The sequence below is a fragment of the Rhinopithecus bieti genome, unplaced genomic scaffold, assembly GCF_001698545.2.
Source record: "Rhinopithecus bieti isolate Rb0 unplaced genomic scaffold, ASM169854v2 scaffold_4666, whole genome shotgun sequence".
Lineage (NCBI taxonomy): Eukaryota > Metazoa > Chordata > Mammalia > Primates > Cercopithecidae > Rhinopithecus > Rhinopithecus bieti.
The window spans coordinates 593054-612519 of NW_016804530.1; the positions used below are offsets into that span (position 1 = coordinate 593054).

At 42.8% G+C, this 19466-nt stretch overlaps 1 protein-coding gene across 22 annotated transcripts in view; it reads right to left on the bottom strand.

The window, feature by feature from the left end:
* SFI1 (SFI1 centrin binding protein) overlaps nucleotides 1–19466 on the bottom strand; it is a 122235-nt gene that overhangs the window by 50233 nt on the left and 52536 nt on the right. For all 22 annotated transcript variants that reach the window (XR_001884854.1, XR_001884856.1, XR_001884855.1 and 19 more), the window contains 2 exons: nucleotides 10126–10243; nucleotides 7727–7829 (listed from right to left, as the gene is read on the bottom strand). Coding sequence is in view for 19 of the 22 variants with exons in the window: in XM_017868956.1 (XP_017724445.1) it covers nucleotides 7727–7829; nucleotides 10126–10243 (221 nt within the window). In the remaining 3 variants the exon portion in view is untranslated. The remainder of the gene's footprint in view (nucleotides 1–7726; nucleotides 7830–10125; nucleotides 10244–19466) is intronic.

The following is a 19466-nucleotide window of genomic DNA, read 5'->3' on the forward strand; positions in this document are numbered from 1 at the left end:
TGTCCAGGCTGGTCTTGAACTCCTGGATTCAAGCAATCCTCCCGCCTCAGCCTCCCAAAGTGCTGGGATTTACAGGCATGAGCCACTGCACCCCGCCCACTCTAGTAACTTTACATACCATCTGCCTACTGAGAACTCCTGAATTTCCCAAACGTACCTCCTATCCTGGCCCCATCCTCAATATTCCACACATATATCCCAATATCCCACTGCTTCCTTAACATATCTTCTTGTGGATATTCAAAAGGCCTATCAGGCTGAAGATACAGAGGCCAGAATTGGGCTCCTCCTAATTTCTTTCCACCAACCTGCTTCTCCTGCAGTCTTTCCTATTTCAGTAAATGGCACTCCATTGTTACAATTCCCTAGGCCAAAACTTGGAAGTCATCTTGGACGCTAAAACTTCGTATCTCATCCATACATCTTTTAAAGATGTCGGTTACATCTTTTAAAAATATCCAGAATCCAACTACCGTCTTCTTATCATCTTTGTGCAAAATCTCACCTGGAATTTCATAATAGCTTCTTACCTGTTCTCCCTGTTTATATCCTTGATCATCTCTGGTTATTTATTTATTTATTTAGAGACAAGGTCTCACTCTGTCACCCAGACTGTCAGACTGAAGTGCAGTGGCAAGAATACTGCTCACTGCAGCCTCAACCTCCTGGGCTTAAGCAATCTTCCTGCCTCAGCCTCCTGAGCAGCTGGGACCACAGGAATGCACCACCATGCCCAGCTAATTTTTTTTTTTTTTTTTTTTTTTGAGACAGGGTCTTGTTCCATTGCCCAGGTTAGAGGGCAGTGGTGCAATCATAGCTCACTACAGCCTCAACTTTCCAGACTCAGGTAATCCTCCTACTTAGTCTCCTGAGTAGCTGGGACTACAGACACGTGCCACCATACCAGGATAATTTTTTGTATTTTTTGTAGAGACAGGGTTTTACCTTGTTGTCCAGGCTGGTCTCAAATGCTAGGGCTCAAGCTGTCCACCTGCCTTGGCTTCCCAAAGTGCTGGGATTACAGACATCTGCCACCATGCCTGGCTCTGATGCATTCCTAACACAACAGCCAGAGTGGTCCTTTTCGGTTTGCTTTAATTGTTAGGTCACTTAAATCTCTCTGTTTTATTTGACAATTTCCCTTCCTGCTTTTTTTTTCTCTTTCATGCCATCAATCTACTAGAGAAATCAAGTCATCTATCCTATAAAATGTCCTACATTTTGGATGTGGCTGACCGTAATCTCGAGGTGTCTTTAACTTGTTACTCTGACCCCTGTATTTCCTATAAACTGAGAGATTCGCATTAGGCTTGGAGTCATGTTCAATTTTTTAGGCAAGAACAGTTCATGAATGCGGCTGGGTACTTCCACTTACATAGTATCATGAGGCGCATCATGTCTGGCTGCCATAGTTGTAGCAATACCAAGACTGTTTGGTGGATTCAGATGGCAGGTAGCCAGATTTCTCCTGTATTTTCCCACCATCCTCTCACCTAGTGATGGCTGCCTAGATCTGTGTCCTCATTAGAGGTGGCAAAACAGCAATTTTCTATTCTAGTACTCCTTCTGCATTTATTAACTGAAATTCTATAAAGAAGACTTCTCTCTCATTAACCCTCTGGTTTCTTGGAGTTAACAGTTTATACAGGAAACGTGGGATAAATGCTTAATTTTTTGCCTTAATTTTTTTTTTTTTTTGGAGACGGAGTCTCGGTCTGTCGCCCAGGCTCGAGTGCAGTGGCCGGATCTCAGCTCACTGCAAGCTCCGCCTCCCGGGTTTATGCCATTCTCCTGCCTCAGTCTCCCCAGTAGCTGGGACTACAGGCGCCCGCCACCTTGCCTGGCTATTTTTTGTATTTTTTAGTAGAGACGGGGTTTCACCGTGTTAGCCAGGATGGTCTCGATCTCCTGACCTCGTGATCCGCCCGTCTCAGCCTCCCAAAGTGCTGGGATTACAGGCTTGAGCCACCGCGCCCGGTTGCCTTCATTAATTTTTAAAGAATTGAGTTACTCCACTAACAACCCAAAATCACGACTGATGAGTTCCACTTTCTTTTAAAGTTATTTCAAATGCATGAATTTTATGTACTTGATGTTTTCAATCTATTGGGCTCAAGTGATCCTCCTGCCTCAGCTTCCTGAGTAGCTGGGACTACAGACACCACCATGCCTAGCTTATTTTTTAATGCTCAAACTTTTCTATCTTAAGCCCCGGGAACCCTTCCAAATTGGTCCCTGAGTCCTTCTGACACAATTCCATTAGCTTTTGTTAAGTTCCTCAGTCTTCAGCACACTATGTCCTAGGTGTATCTTGTCTATTTCCTGCCCCAGACCTATAATCAGCCATTTCTCTAAAAAGCCCTGCTTCTTATTAGTGGGAAATAGTTAAGACCACAACTTGGGCACTGGGGATACTAAACGCTATATTACTGGTCATTGCTTCTAAGTCTTTTCAGTAAATAGTTAGAAATGCTTTTTTTTTTTTCTTTTTTTGAGACAAGGTCTCATGCTGTCACCCAGGCTGGAGTGCAGTTGGCACAATCTCGGCTCACTGCAACCTCTGCCTCCTGGATTTGAGTGATTCTCGTGCCTCAGCCTCCTGAGTAGCTGGGATTACAGGTGCCCACCACCACCATGCCTGGCTAATTTTTTTATATGTTAAGTAGAGATGGGTTATCACCATGTTGGCCAGGCTGTTCTCGGACTCCTGACCTCGGGTGATCCACCTGCCTCTGCCTCCCAAAGTGCTGGGAGCCACCGTGCCAGGCCAGAAATGTATTTATGGTTATATATACACATATATACACACACACACATATATATATACACATACACATATATATACACATACATATATAATTGAGTCCATATTGATATTTACAGTTACAATTGCAGATTTAATTTCTTTAATTTTTATACTTGTAATCTTTTCTATTGAAGATCTTTATTCCTAACAACACTGCCATAATTATTTGCTTTACCTTACAATGTAACTACAATACTTTCAATATAACAATTTCAAACCTCCTAGTAACAATAACACTTGTTTAATAAGAATGTGGTTTTAGATTTCTTAGCAGTTCATTATGTCCTTTTAACACATTCCACCAGGGTGAACAGTCAAAATACTGTATTTTAAAGTTACTTGAAGTAATTATTTTCTGTGTAGTCATTGCCACAAACTTGATATGTTTATTTCAGTTTGTTTTGAAAATATATCAATTGCTTTTTTATTTACTCTTGCTTTGTAATTATATAAAATATTTGCATAGTTCCGAAGTTAAAACTATGTAACAAAGTCAATTCACAGAAGTATTCTATTCCTATACTCTTCCTTCCCTCCTCCTATAGGTAACCATTTTTTGGTAAGTTTTTCACTTATTTTTCCATTATTCCTTCTTGAAAATATAAACAAACACAGACACACACACACACACACCACAAACACACAGACACACATTCATATATATCCTTCCCTTTCTTACTCCAAAAGCAGTACACTATGAATCAGAGAATCCTGTTAAGAGGTAGGTACGGCCGGGTGCGGTGGCTCAAGCCTGTAATCCCAGCACTTTGGGAGGCCGAGACGGGCGGATCACGAGGTCAGGAGATCGAGACCATCCTGGCTAATACGGTGAAACCCTGTCTCTACTTAAAATACAAAAAACTAGCCGGGCGACGAGGCGGGCGCCTGTAGTCCCAGCTACTCGGGAGGCTAAGGCAGGAGAATGGCATAAACCCGGGAGGCGGAGCTTGCAGTGAGCTGAGATCCGGCCACTGCACTCCAGCCTGGGTGGCAGAGCAAGACTCCGTCTCAAAAAAAAAAAAAAAAAAAAAAAGAGGTAGGTACAATCATGTTACTCCTCTGCTCAGAGCCAGCAGCTCTTCAGCTTCCCAGGAATAAAAGTCAAAGCCTTTTTTCTCAGGTGCTGCCTGCAAGGCCCTACGTTCTGGTTGTTACCTCATGATCTCATCCTTCCTACTCTCCTTCTCAAGCTCAGCAATATGAGATATATCAAATTCATAGATGAAATGACTCAATATGACAATTTTTCTAACCTAATAAGCTGTCAGTATATTGCAATACAAATCCTAATAGGCTTAGCCAGGTGCGGTAGCTCACGCCTGTTAATTCCAGCACTTTGGGAGGCCAAGGCAGGCAGATCACGAGGTCAGGAGATCGAGACCCTCCTGACTAACACGGTGAAAACCCATCTCTACTAAAAATACAAAAAATTAGCTGGGTGAGATGGTGGGCACCTGTAGTCCCATCTACTTGGGAGGCTGAGGCAGGAGAATGGTGTGAACCTGGGAGGCAGAGCTTGCAGCGAGCCAAGATCGCACCACTGCACTCCAGTGGGTGGGTGACAGAGCAAGACTCTGTCTCAAAAAAAAAAGAAAAAAAAAAATCCTAGTAGGCTTTGCTATAGAACTTGACAAGTTGATCCTAATATTAATAACAAAGAGTACAGAAGAACAATTAAGACAAGTTTAAAAACAAAACAAGAATAAAGGGGATTCTTTCAAATATAGAGCCTTAAGAGCTATATGTCGAGTAGGAATAGTAATAAACAGCTAGCATTTATCAAGCATTTCCATATTCCAAGCATTGCTCTGAGTATATTATTAAGAACTGGATCATCCTACTAAAGCCTCAACAATCTCATGAGGTACGTACTTTTATGATCTACTTACAGATAAGAATTCTGAGGTACAAACAAGGTGAAATAACTCATTCAAAGGCACAAAGCTAATAGGTGATAGAGGCAGAATTCCACTGGACAGTCGTAAGAACCTACACTCTTGCTTACCTGCTTCATCAAATCATAACTAAAAGAATATGGTATTTGTATGGTATGGATAGACAAATACATGAATGGAAGAGAGCCGAGAAACAGATCTGTGAATAATTAAAAGAAACTGGGGGCCAGGCATGGTGGCTCATACCTGTAATCCCAGCACTCTGGGAGGCAAAGACAGGTGGATCAGGAGTTCAAGACCAGCCTGGTCAATATGGTGAAACCCCATCTCTACTAAAAATACAAAAATTAGCCGGATGTGGTGGCGCACACCTGTAGTCCCAGCTACTTGGGAGGCTAAGGCAGGAGAATCGCCTGAACCTGGGAGGCGGAGGTTGCAGTGAGCTGAGATCGCACCACTGCATGGAGTCTCAAAAGAAAAAAAAAGGATGCTCTCAGTAGTATCGTTCATAATTATAAAAAGCAGAAGTAGTCAACAGTCCATCAGTAAGCAGATAAACTGTGCCTTGTTTATACAATGGCATAATATACACAGTTAATAAATTTCTGTCTATCCACATAGATAGGGCCAAGCAGGGTGGCTCAGGCCTGTAATCCCAGCACTTTAAGAAGCCAAGGTATGAGAATTGCTTGAGGCTGCGAGTTAAAGAACAGCCTGGGCAACAGAGAAAGACCCTGTCTCTATTTTTAAAAAGGAAGAAAGCAATCACATAGCCAAACCTCAAAAATATACCATTGCACTAAAAAAACAAGTTGCAAAGTACAGTATGACACCATTCATAAATGTCCCAACTACACAAAGCCATATCATTTACTTATTTATTTTTGAGACAGGGTCTTGCTCTATTGTCCAGGCTGGAGTGCAGTGGCATGATCAATGGCTCACCACAGCCTTGACCTCCCAGGTTCAAGTGATCCTCCAACCTAAGCCTCCCAAATAGCTGGTACAACAGGCATGCACGTCTAGCTGATTTTTTTTTTTTTTTTTTTGTACAGATGGGGTCTCATTATGTTGCCTAGTCTGGTCTTGAACTCCTAAACTCAAGTGATCCTCTTATTTTGGCCTCCCAAAGTCCTGGTATTCAGGCGTAGGTCACCGTGGCCTCTCCCACCTCTTTTAAAGTGATAGGGTCTCATTATATTGCCCAGGCTAGCCTCAAACACTTGACCTGAAGTGATCGTCCTGCCACAGCCTCCCGAGTAGACAGGACTACAGGAGTGCACCACGCATTTATTCTTTAAGGATATGTGCACATATTTTTACAAGAAAAAAGAATACAGGAGAACAATCATACCAGAATCAAGAGTGGCTATCTCTAAGGAGGAGAGGTACTAGAAGGGAGGGAGGGAGGGTAGAGCTTTGGCAGTGTCCATTCCATTAAATTTTGTTACTTTAAAAAATTCTGGGCCAGGCACGGTGGCTCACTGTTGTAATCCCAGCACTTTGGGAGGCTGAGGCAGGCAGATTGCCTGAGCTCAGGAGTTAGCGACCAGCCTGGGCAACATGGTGAAACCCCATCTCTACTAAAATACAAAAAATTAGCCGGGCGTGGCGGCATGCGTCTGTAGTCCCAGCTACTTGGTAGGCTGAGGCAGGAGAATTGCTTGAACCCAGGAGGCGGAGGTTGCAATGAGCCGAGATCGTGCCACTGCATTCCATTCTGAGTGAGAAAGCAAGTAATACTCTGCCTCAAAAAAAAAAAAAAAAGATAATGATGCAGCTTTCTGGCTGCTTAGGTTAAAACCTGGCTCTAAGCTTCACTATACATATGACCCTGGTTCAAGTTATTTAACCTTCCCGGTTTTCTTAACAATAACATGGGACTTTTTAAAAAGGTTTGTGAAAATTAGATAATGCACGTAGAGTACTTAGTCCAGCACCTAATGCAAGTAGACAACAATAAAAGCTACTTCTTCTTTTTTGTTTTTCAGACAGGGTCCCATTCTGTCACTCAGGCTGCAGTTGCTGCTGCTATTGGTACTGTTATTATTATTGGCTGTGTCTCTTATTTCCTTGCTATTGCCTCAGAAGACCTTACAAGTTCAGAGGTCAGCAAACTTTTTCTTAAAGGGTCAGAAAACAAATAGTTTAGTTTTTGTAGGCCATAAGGTCTCTTTTGCAACTACTGTACACTGCCCTTGTAATCGGAAAGCAGCCACAGATGATACATAAATGAATGGGTGTAACAGCATCCCAATAAAACTTTATTTACAAAAACAGAAAGCAGCGCAAATTTGGCCTATGAGCCAGTTTGCTGATCACTGATCTAGATGACTATATATGTTATTTGCATGTGATTTGCACATATTCGTATGGACTATACAATTTGTTGTTAGAATAAGAAGATACTATTCCTACCTTTGGAAACAGGCACTAATTTTTTTTTTCCTCTTCCCGGTTCTATTTCCTATAACTTACTTGGCAGCTCTGTAAGTACCCAGCAGACATAAAAACATGACAAGAATTCAGAGAATATATCAAAGGATAAGAAAGTTTTAGTACAGGCCTTAGTCCTTTATGATTGACAAAAAAAGCTAGGGGCTTGCCTAAAAGAACACTCTAAGACAATCAAAACTATAAAGCAGCAGCAGCCAGGTTTTCTTTTCAGTTTTAGTTTCTTTTCTGCCTCAATTATTTTCTGATTTGCTGTAGGAAAACAGTAATGAGGAAATCAGAGTATATTGCTGTTTCTCTAAACATGTTTATAACTAATTCATAAATCCCTCTCCAGCTCCACAATTACCAGAAGCACTCTGGAAGCCACTGATCTAGGCTCATCTAGGACAAGCCTCTGCTTTATTCCTAATAGCAGCCTCCCTCTGGAAGAGCCCAGCCTTCCGGATTACCTCTGCCCCAACCCCGGCTCAGGCCCTGAGCTGCAGGGAAGGCCCAGCACTTCCCTCTGTGGGTGAGAGACTTGACAACAGGGACAGAGGGTGCCAAAACCCACGTTTACTGGACTCACCTGCAGCTGGAGACTCAGGGCCCTGTGCTTCACAGCAGAGGCATGGAGGGTACGGCTCACACGGACCTGTCCTAGTTGCTGCCTCCACGTGCTCCACCACAACCTGTGAAAGAGCAAATCAAAGATGGAATCCATCAGAAAAAAGCCACTCAGAAAAGAGAGGAGCAGTTAGTGTGGGGTCTCAGACCCTCAGCTCTAGCCCTCTCCTTCATAGCACCATCTCTAGATTCACTGCTGGGGAAAAAAAGAAAACAAAACAATCGAGAAAAAGTCCCAGATCTGCCAATTAATGGTTGGAAACTTATGGTTCCTACGGTCAGATCCTGCTTTAGACACCACAGATATGCTCTGTTTGGCCTACACAATTTGGTTTGTTAAAAAACATAAGCTATGGCCTGGCACAGTGGCTTATGCCTGTAATCCCAGCACTTTGGGAGGCTGAGGCGTGTGGATCACCTGAGGTCAGGAGTTTGAGAGCAGCCTGGCCAACATAGTGAAACCCTGTCTCTATTAAAAATTCAAAATTAGGCAGGGCACGGTGGCTCACACCTGTAATCCCAGCACGTTGGGAGGCCAAGGCGGGCGGATCACCTGTGATCAGGGGTTCGAGACCAGCCTCAACATGGACAAACCCCGTCTCTACTAAAAATACAAAATTAGCCAGGCGTGGTGGTGCATGCTTGTAATACCATCTACTCAGGAGGCTGAGGCAGGAGAATTGCTTGAACCTGGGAGGTGGAGGTTGCGGTGAGCCGAGATTGCACCATTGCACTCCAGCCTGGGCAACAAGAGTGAAACTCCGTCTCAAGAAAAAAAATTAGCCGAGTGATAGTGGCATGCTCCTGTGATCCCAGCTACTGAAGGCTGAGGCAGGAGAATAGCTTGAACCTGGGAAGTGGAGGTTGCAGCGAGCCAAGATCATGCCACTGCACTCCAGCCTAGGCAAAAGTACGAGAATAAATCTCGGGGAAAAAAAAAATCACTCAGACTCAAGTAAAATTGCATACTAATTAGGCATTTTGAAATACTTGCTGAATACATTTTAAGTAACGATTTTAATTACTTATTAAAAATATTTTTTTGTGTGTAGAGACAGTGTCTTGGCTTTGTTGCCCAGGCTGGTCTCAAACTCCTGGCCTCAAGAAATCCTCCCACCTTAGCCTCCTAAAGTGTTGGGATTACAGGTCTGAGCTACTGCACTCTGCCTATTTTATTTCTACTTAAATAAATAACTTCTTTATGCCCACTGATGTTCTGGACACTGTTAAACACTCTACAGATATTACTTTATTTATTCCTGATGACAAACCTGTAAGTATGGTGTAACAATTTCAATGATGAAGAAAATAAGAGCTGAAGAGATGAAATGGCCCAATAATATAGGCTGGAAGAGGGATTCAAACCCAAGTAAGTGCAGCTGAAAGCCTCTCCTATTATCCATACTTTGTTCAATACCCAACTCTTTCAGGCAGGAAGTGAGCTCTTAATATACTACCATTCAGGACACCAGTGGATCACTACAGACAACAGAGAGTGAAATCTGTCCCATTATAAAGCAGCTCATTGTTATACATCTGGCTACAAAAGTGGACTAATTCATGTTCTTCCAGTGTGTCTACAATGCTGATGGGCTGCAATGCAGAACAGCAGTTAAGAGCATGGGTGGGTAAGCCTTAGTTTTGCCAATTACAACCTGTATGTGCTAGGCAAGTTACTCGACCTCTCTGAGCCTTATTGTACAACTTAATCTGTACAATAATGGTACTTACAGTTCATAGTAAGAGTTAAATAAGATACTTTACATTACAAAATTATCACATGCACACACAAACTTAACAGAGTTTAGAACATAGTAAGCACTCAATTCGTGTTAATTGTGATTATGTGAAACTCTGATCTTATAAACAAGTTATCAATAAATCTTTATTAGGCATCAACTACATTCAAAACATTGTTTCAAGGTGAGAATGGGGCATGGTGGCTCATGCCTATAATCCCAGCACTTAGGGAGGCTGAGGTGGGCAGATCGCTTGAGCCCATGAATTCAAGACCAGCCTGGAATATGATAAAACCTCGCCTCTACAAAAAAATGAAACAAACAAACAAAAAAATTAGCTGGGCATAGTGGTGCAAGCCTGTAGTCCCAGCTGCTCGGGAGGCTGAGGTGGAAGGACTGCTTAAGCCTAGGAGGTGGAAGTTGCAGTAAGCTGAGATTGTGCCACTGCACTCCAACCTGAGTGACAGAGTAAGACCCTATCTTGAAAAAAAATAAATAAATAAAAATAAAACCAAACACAAACCATTGTTTTAAGGTGGGGTTTTATGCTGTTTTCCAGCACCATAAAGCTGATGAGATAAAATGATGGCTGATACTTTGTGGGGCGGATGAGCAGACTCACCATAAGATACTCCGTTGCCTAAACTCCAGAGCCGTAGTCTGCATCTGAAGTTTGGTCCTACGAACAATCACGTAGATCAACCAGGACTTCCAGGCCTGTCGCATCTTTTGCTTTGCATCTAGATTCACCAAAGAGATTTTTCAAAAAGCACGGGAAGAAATGGATTACTCTGGGTTATGATAAAAGCTCAAGGGCTCTCCTTTGAATACCTAAATCCCTCCAGCCTCCAAGTGCCCCCTGCTGGAAAAGTTGTGATGCACTACAAAATTAATTAGAGTGCAAGAACACACGAAGGCTTTGTGCAAGTAATGACATTTACAAAGCATTTAAAGGAAAATCCATGTACTGAACTGCTCAAAAACTCTCTGCTTTAAAAGCGTTTATTTTTATAGATATACTCTGCAACTTTTAGATGAAATGATGTGAATAAACAGGCAGCACAGAAGTGGAGAGACGGATCTTAACAATAATGGCATGAATGGATAATCAAAGCTGGGTAATGGATACATAGAGGTTCATTACTCTATTAAACATCTTTCAGGCGGGCGCGGTGGCTTACGCCTGTAATCCCAGCACTTTGGAAGGCTAAAACAGGCGGATCACCTGAGGTCAGGAGTTCCAGACCAGCCTGACCAACGTGGTGAAACATCATCTCTACTAGAAGTACAAAAATTAGCCGCGTGTGGTGGCGTGCGCCTGTAGTCCCAGCTACTAGGGAGGGTGAGGCAAGAGAACTGCTCAAACCCGGGAGGGAGAGGTTGCAGTGAGCCAAGATCGCATCACTGCACTCCAGCCTGGGCGACAGAGAACCCGTTTCAAAAAAAAAAATTTTTTCAATTGTGTAGATATTTAAAGTTTTCCATAATACAAACTTAAAGAAGAAGAAATCATGATATAAAACTTGCTATTTGACTCCAAGCTCACTCTTTTTAGTAAAGAAAAGATAATTTACTAGATATGGAAGACGCAATGGCCCACAGGTCTCCCTTTGTAGTGAACTGTATTTTCATTATGAAAGTCACCACTAATGAAGTAAATTTCTCTTCTTTTTAGAAGACAAAGGAGAAAATAAAATTATATAAATCATTTTTAGGACAGCCTCCAAGATGTAGTCAATAGGACTATAATTATGTATTTCACAGTTGTTGACAAGACAAATCAAAATACGAAGGATAATTTAACATGTATCTTCCTTGGTTTCACCGTGGACCTCAGGAATCAGCACACTTCAGGTAATGAGGACTAGTGTAGTGCTGTGGTTTAGAGTTTGGGATCCTGAGTAAGACAAGCCAGGCCTACTGGCCCTTTCATTTATTACAGACGTAATCTCATACAAGTTCCTCATCTGTAAAATGGTGCCTCTCTCAGAGGTATGTTTGGAAAGTGTAAATGAGATCACTTATCTATGAAGAATATCTAAAATAAACACTAACTGCTCTTTCCAGAGTATGGAATGCAGGAATCTCATTAACTGTCTCTGCCATGATTCTGATGCACATGACAATTTGAGAACCATGCTTCCTTAAGGCCTAAAAGTACTTGCAAACTTTTTATTTAACAGTGCAAGAGTGAATGGACACTCCCTGAGGTCTACGGGAATGGCCTGAAACAACTTGCCAAATGTTAGAAATAACTCTTGCCTCTTGAGTAGCTGGGACTACAGGCATGCACCACCACACCTGGCTAATTGTTATATTTTTTGGTAGAGATGAGGTTTTGCTATGTTGCCTGGGCTGGTCTCGAACTCCTGTACTCAAGCAATCCGCCCACCTCGGCCTCCCAAAGTGCTGGGATTATAGGCGTGAGCCACCACACCTGGACAACTCTTTTTATCTTAAACATACAAGTGACTTTTTCCTTCTATTCCATAATATCTAGCTAGATTCACTGTAACTATGAATAAGACAGCAAAAGTTGGGCACAGTGGCTCACACCTTTGGGAGGCTCAGGCTGGCGAATCACAAGGTCAGGAGTTCGAGACCAGCCTGGCCAACATGGTGAAACCCCGTCTCTACTGAAAATATAAAAAATTAGCCGGGCGTAGCGGCGGGCACCTGTAATCTCAGCTACTCGGGAGGCTGAGGCAGGAGAATACTTTGAACCTGCGATGCGGAGGTTGCAGTGAGCCGAGATCACTCCACTGCACTCCAGCCTAGCCTGGGCAACAGAGCGAGACTCAGTCTCAAAAAAAAAAAAAAAAAAAAAAAGGACAGCAAAATGTACATTCTTCAAGTAAATATTAGAACCATTACAAGATAGAGCATATTTGGGGCCACAAAACAAACCTTAACAAAAATAAAGGAACTGAAATCATACTAAGACTTGTTCTCCGACCATAATGGAATAAACTAGAAATCCTTAACAGAAAGATATTGGGAAACTCCCAAATATTAGAAAACTAAACACGCTTCTAAATAATCTGTGGGGCAAAGAGGAGGTCTCAGGGAAAATCAGAAAACAATTTTTAACTGAATGAAAACAGAAATATAACATTAAAATTTGTGTAATGTAGTCAGTATTTAAGAGAACTTTATAGCAGTAAAAGTCTCTACTAAAAATATGAAAAAAGTAGCTGGGCGTGGTGGCAGGCACCTGTAATCCCAGCTACTGAGTAGGCTGAGGCAGGAAAATCGCTTGAACCCAGGAGGCAGAGGCTGCAATGAGCCAAGATCACGCTACTCTGCACTCCATCCTGGGTGACAAAGCGAGACTCCATCTGGGGAAAAAAAAAAAAAAAAAAGCAGAAATCAAGAAACTTGAAAACAGAAAAAAGAAAAAACAAATACAAAAACAGAGTATTAATGAATGCAAAGTTGATTATTTGTAAAGATCAATAAAAGTGATAAACCTCTAGCCAGATTAACCAAGAATAAAAGATCAAAGACATAAATCACCAACATCAGGAATGAAAGGGGGTGACAGCTACAGATCCTGAAGACATTAAAATTACAGTTATGAAATACTCAGCTGGGTGCGGTGGCTCATGCCTATAATCCCAGTACTTTGGGAGGCTGAGGTGGGTGGATGACCTGAGGCCAGGAGTTCCAGAGCAGCTTGGCCAGCATGGTGAAACCCCGTCTCTATTAAAAATATAAAAATTAGCCAGGCATGGTGGCGGGCACCTGTAATCCCAGTTGCTTGGGAGGCTGAGGCAGAAGAATCACTTGAACTAGGGAGGCGGAGGTTGCAGTGAGCCGAGATTGTGCCATTGCACTCCAGTCTGGGCAACAACAGTGAAACTCTATCTCAGAAAAAAAAAAAAAAGCAACACTCTATGCACATAAATTTGACAACATATTTGAAATAAGCCAATTCCCTGAAAGATACAAACTGCCAAAACTCACTCAAGAATGAGCACAGTGGCTCATGCCTATAATCCCAGCACTTGGGGAGGCCAAGGTGGCAGGATCACTTGAGGTCAGGTGTTTGAAACCAGCCTGGGCAACAAAGCAAGACCCTGGCATGAAAAAAAATAAAAAAAACTATCCAAGTGTAACAGGCGGCACACGCCTGTAGTTCCAGCTAATCAGGAGGTTGAGGTAGGACGATCACCTGAGCCCAGCATTTAGATGGAGGCTACAGTAAACTATGATTGTACCACTGCACTCCAGCCTAGGCAACAAAGCAAGATCTCATCTTCAAAAAAAAAAAAAAAAAAAAAAAAAGCGGCAAGAATGAATAGCCTAGGCTCACACCTGTAATCCCAGCACTTTGGGAGGCTGAGGTGGGCGGATCACGAGGTTGGGAGATCGAGACAATCCTGGCTAACATGGTAAAACAGAAACATCAGTTTCTCTACTAAAAATACAAAAAGTTAGCCGGGCACGGTGGTGGACACCTGTAGTTCCAGCTACTGGAGGCTGAGGCAGGAGAATGGCGTGAACCTGGGAGGTGGAGCTTGCAGTGAGCCAAGATCACACCACTGCACTCCAGCCTGGGCGACAGAGCAAGACTCTGTCTCAAATAATTTAAATAAATACATAAATAAATAACCTAAATAGTTTTCGAGCTATTAAAAACTGGAATTCAAAGTTTAAAATCCTCCAACAAAGAAAATTCTAGGCCTAGACCACTAAGATTGCAGTGGAGAATTTTACTAACCACTCAAGGACGAAATAATACCAACTCTACAAATTTCTTTTAGAAAATACTTCCCATTTTGGGACGCCAAGGCGGGCGGATCACGAGGTCAGGAGATCGAGACCATCCTGGCTAACAGGGTGTAACTCCGTTTCTACTAAAAAATACAAAAAATTAGCCGGGCATGGTGGTGGGGGCCTATAGTCCCAGCTACTGGAGAGGCTGAGGCAGGAGAACAGCATGAACCCAGGAGGCAGAGCTTGCAGTGAGCCAAGATCACACCACTACACTCCAGCCTGGGCGATAGAGTGAGACTCCGTCTCAAAAAAAAAAAAAAAAATAGAAAATACTTCCCAACTCATTCTACGAGGCTAGTATTACCTGAACCAAAACCAGACAAAGATATGACAATAAAAGAACACTAAAGACCAATATCCCTCATGAATATAGAAGCAACTCCACCCCCCTCAACAAAATATTAGCAAATTGAACCCAGCAATATATAAAAAGAGTGGCATTAATCTGTGGAACATGGCTGGGTACAGTGGCTCATGTCTGTAATCCCAGCATTTTGGGAGGCCGAGGCAAGTGGACTGCTTGAGCCCAGTCAGCTTGAGACCAGCCTGAGCAACAGTGCAAAACCCCATCTCTACAAAAAAATACAAAAGAAAATTAGCTGGCCTTGGTAGCATGCGGTTGTGGTCCCAGCTTCTCAGGAGGATGAAGTGGGAGGATCGGCTAAACCAGGTAGGTCACAGCTACTCTGAGCTGTGACTGCACCACTGCATCCCAGCCTGGGTAACAGAACAAGACCCTATCTTAAAAAAAAAAAAAAAAAGTAAGAACGTGAAGCTGATTCAAAATCTGAAGAGCAGCTGGGCATGGTGGCAAGTGCCTGTAGTTCCAGCTATTCAGGAGGCTGAGGCAGAAGGATAGTGTGAATGCAGGAGTTCAAAATCAACCTGGGCCAAACAGTAAGACACCATCTCAAACAAACAAAAAAAGCTGGAAACCAGTCTATATAATTAACCTTAATAAAAGACTAAAAAAGAAGTCACCTCACAATCATCTCAATAGATACAGGAAAAACAGTTCAAAAATCATTCAACGTCTATTAATGTTTAAAATGCTCAGAAAACTAGGAATAGAATTTCTTTAACCTGAGGAAGGACAGGTATAAAAAAACATACCACTAACATCATATTTAATGATTAAAAGCTGAATGCTTTTCCCTTAAGACCAAGAACAAAGCAAGGATGTGTCCACTACTATTCAATATCATACGGAAGCCCTAGCCAGTACAATAAAAAAATGAAAAGAGGGCCGGGAGTGGTGGCTCACGCCTGTAATCCCAGCACTTTGGGAGGCCGAGGCGGGTGGATGAGAGGTAAGGAGATTGAGACCATTCTGGCTAACATGGTGAAACCTCGTCTCTACTAAAAATACAAAAAAATAGCTTGGAGGGCGCCTGTAGTCCCAGCTTCAGGAGGCTGAGGCAGGAGAAAGGCGTGAACCCGGGAGGCGGAGCTTGCAATGAGCTGAGATTGTGCCACTGCACTCCAGCCTGGGCGACAGGGCGAGAATCCATCTTAAAAAAAAGAAAAAGAAAAAAAGAAAAAAGAAAAGAAGAGGAAGGAATAAAACTGTATCTATTCACAGACAATTTGACTGTCTACATAGAAAACTCCATGGAATTTACAAAAAAGCTGTTAGAAATAATAAATGAGCCAGGCACGGTGGCTCATGCCGTTAATCCCAGCACTTTGTGAGGTTGAGGCAGGCAGATAATGAGGTCAGGAGATCGAGACCAACCTGGCTAACATGGTGAAACGCCACCTCTACTAAAAATATAAAAAATTAGCAAGGAGTGGTGGCAGGCACCTGTAGTCCCAGCTACTCAGGAGGCTGAGGCAGGAGAATGGCATGAACCTGGGAAGTGGAGCTTACAGTGAGCCAAGATCGCGCCACTGAACTCCAGCCTGGGTGACAGAGTGAGACTCTGTCTCAAAAAATAAATAAATAAATAAATAAATAAATAAATAAATAAATGAACTTAGCAGGGTTGTAGAATATACAAAATCCATACGTAAAACTACAGAATGTTTAGAAGAAAATGTAGGAAGAAATCTTTGTGACCTTGGGTTAAGGCAAAGTTCTTAGAGATGACAGCTAAGATCTGATATCAAAAAATATAATCCAGCTGGGCACAGTCGCTCATGACTATAATCCCAGGGCTTTGCGAAGCTGAAGTGGGAGAACTGCTTGAGGCCAGGAGTTTGAGACCAGCCTGGGCAACAAAGCAAGACCCCCATCTCTACAAAAAATAAAAACCTTAGCCAGGCATGGTAGGGCATTGCCTGTAGTCCCAGTTACTTGGGAGGCTGAGGTTGGAGCCCAGGAGTTCCAGTCTGCAACGAGTTATCATCACACCACTCAATTCCAACCCGGGCAACAGTGGGACTCTCGCAAAACAAACAAACAAACAAAGAATCCATTAAAAAAGAATACATTGGACTTCATTAAAATGAAAAACTTTCCCTCTGCAAAAGATACTGTTAAGAGAACAAAAAGACAAGTCACAGACTGGGAGGAAACAAGCAAATCATGCTTTGACAAAATGCTTGTAACAGAACGCATACATTACAAAACTACGCTGGGCATGGCGGCTCACGCCTGTAATCCCAGCACTTTGGAAGGCCAAGGCAGGTGGATGCCCTGAGGTCAGGAGCTCCAGACCAGCCTGGCCAACATGGTGAAACCGTGTCTCTACTAAAAAAATACAAAAATTAGCTGGGCATGGCAGCACACCATGTAGTCCCAGCTACTCGGGAAGCTAAGGTGGAAGAATCGCTTAAACACAGGAGGTCGAGGTTGCAGTGAGCCGAGATTGTGCCACTGCACTCCAGTCTGGGCAACAGAGCAAGACTCCCTGTCAAACAAAAACCAAACCTAACTAATAAAAAACAAAAAACTTTCAAATCTCAACAAGAACACAAACAACACTTCACCAAAAAACAGATATAAATAGCAAATAAGCACAGGAAAAGATACTCAACATCACTAATTATCAGAGAAATGCAAATTAAAACCACAATGAGATATCATCTTACACCAGTCAGAACGACTATCATTAAAAAGTTAAGTTGGGTGTGGTGGCTCATGCCTGTAATCCTAGCACTTTGGGAGGCTGAGGAAGGAGAATCGCTGGAGCCCAGAGGTCCAAGACCAGCTTGGGCAACATAGCAAGACCCTGTCTCTACAAAATATAAAAAGTTAGCCAGGTGGGGTAGCATATGCCTATGATCCCAGCTACTGAAGAGTCTGAGGTGGGAGGATCACTTGAGCCCAGGAAGTCATGGCTGCAATGAACTATGACCAAGCCACTGCACTCCAGCCTGGGTGACACAGCAAGACACCCCCATCTGAAAAAAAAAAAAAAAAAACAGATGTTGGCAGGGACGGGGAGAAAGGGAACACTTAACACACTGGTGGTGGGCATATAAATTAGTTGAGCTTCTATGGAAAACAGTATGGAGATTTCTCAAAGAACTAAAAACAGAACTACCATTCGACCCAGCAATCCCACTAGAGGGAATATACCCAAAGGAAGAGAAATTATTATATTAAAAAGACACCTGCACTCATACGTTCATTGCAGCACTATTCTCAACAGCAAAGTCATGGAACCAACCTCAGCATCCATCAACGGATATAGAGAATATACACCACAGCCGGGTGCGGTGGCTCATGCCTGTAATCCCAGTACTTTGGGAGGCCAAGGCAGGCAGATCACTTGAGGTCAGGAGTTTGAGACCAGCCTGGCCAATATAGTGAAACCTTGTCTCTACTAAAAATAAAAAATTAGTCAGGCATGGGGGCACATGTCTGTAGTCCCAGGTACTGGAGAGGCTGAGGCAGGAACAGAGCTTGAACCCAGGAGGTGGAGGCAGCAGTGAGCTGAGATCACGCCACTGCACTCCAAGCCTGGGTGACAGAGTGAGAAAGAAAAGAAAAAGAAAAAGAGGAAAGAAAAAGAGAAATAGAAAGAGAAAGGGAAAGGGAAAGGGAAAGGGAGAAGGAAGGAAGGAAGGAAGGAAGGAAGGAAGGAAGGAAGGAAGGAAGGAAGGAAGGAAGGAAGGAAAGAAAGGAAAGGAAAGGAAAGGAAAGGAAAGGAAAGGAAAGGAAAAGGAGGGGGCGAGGGGGGAGGAACGAAGGAAGGAAGGAAACGGGAGGGACGAAGGAAGGAAGGAAAGAAAGGAAGGGAGGAAAGAAAGGAAAGAAAAGAAAAGAAAGGAAAGAAGGAAAGAAAAGGAAAGAAAGAAGGAAAAGAAGGAAGGAAGGAAAGACAGAGAAAGAAAAAAGAAAGAAAAGAAAAAGAAAGGAAAGAAGGAAGGAAGGCAGGCAGGCAGGCAGGCGGGCAGGCGGGCAGGCAGAAAGAGAAGAGAGAAGAAAAATATACACCATAGAATACCAACCAGCCATAAAAAAGAATGAAATCATGCCCTTCGCACCAACATGGATGGAACTAGAGGCCATTATCCTAAGTGAACTAACTCAGAAACAGAAAATCAAATACCACATGTTCTCATTTATAAGCAGGAGCTAAACAGCTGGTACTCATGGACATAATAGTGGAGATAATAAACACCGGGGACTCCAAAAGAGGGTAAGGGAGGGTGGAAGAGGGACAAGGGTTGAAAAATTACCTATCATGTACAATGTTCACTATTTGGGTAGTGGATACTCAAATCTCCACCATTATGCAGTATACCCATGTAACAGTAATTTTTAAAAACCCACAATTAAATGCCTGTATACACCCATTAGTATCGCCGAAGAAAAAATTTTAATGACAATACAAAGAGGTCAAGAGGATGTAGAGCAAGTAGAACTCTCATGAATTACTGGTGGGAATGCAAAATGGTACAGCCACAATAAAAAAGATTGCCAGTTTCTTACAGAGTTAAACTTAAGGCCAGGCATGGTGGCTCACACCTGTACTGCCAGAACTTTGGGAGACTGAGGCAGGTGGATTGCTTTAGTCCAGGAGTTTGAAACCAGCCTGGGCAACATGGCGAAAGCCCATCTCTACCAAAATCCAAAAAATTAGCTGTATGTGGTAGTGTGTACCAAAGTCTTAGAACTGAACATCAAAAAGAATGAATCTTACTGTATGCAATTAAAAAAACAAACAACAACCAAACAGCATAAGTTACTTATCAGTGACACAGTGCATTTGGTGCAGTAACTGTGAGGCCTGG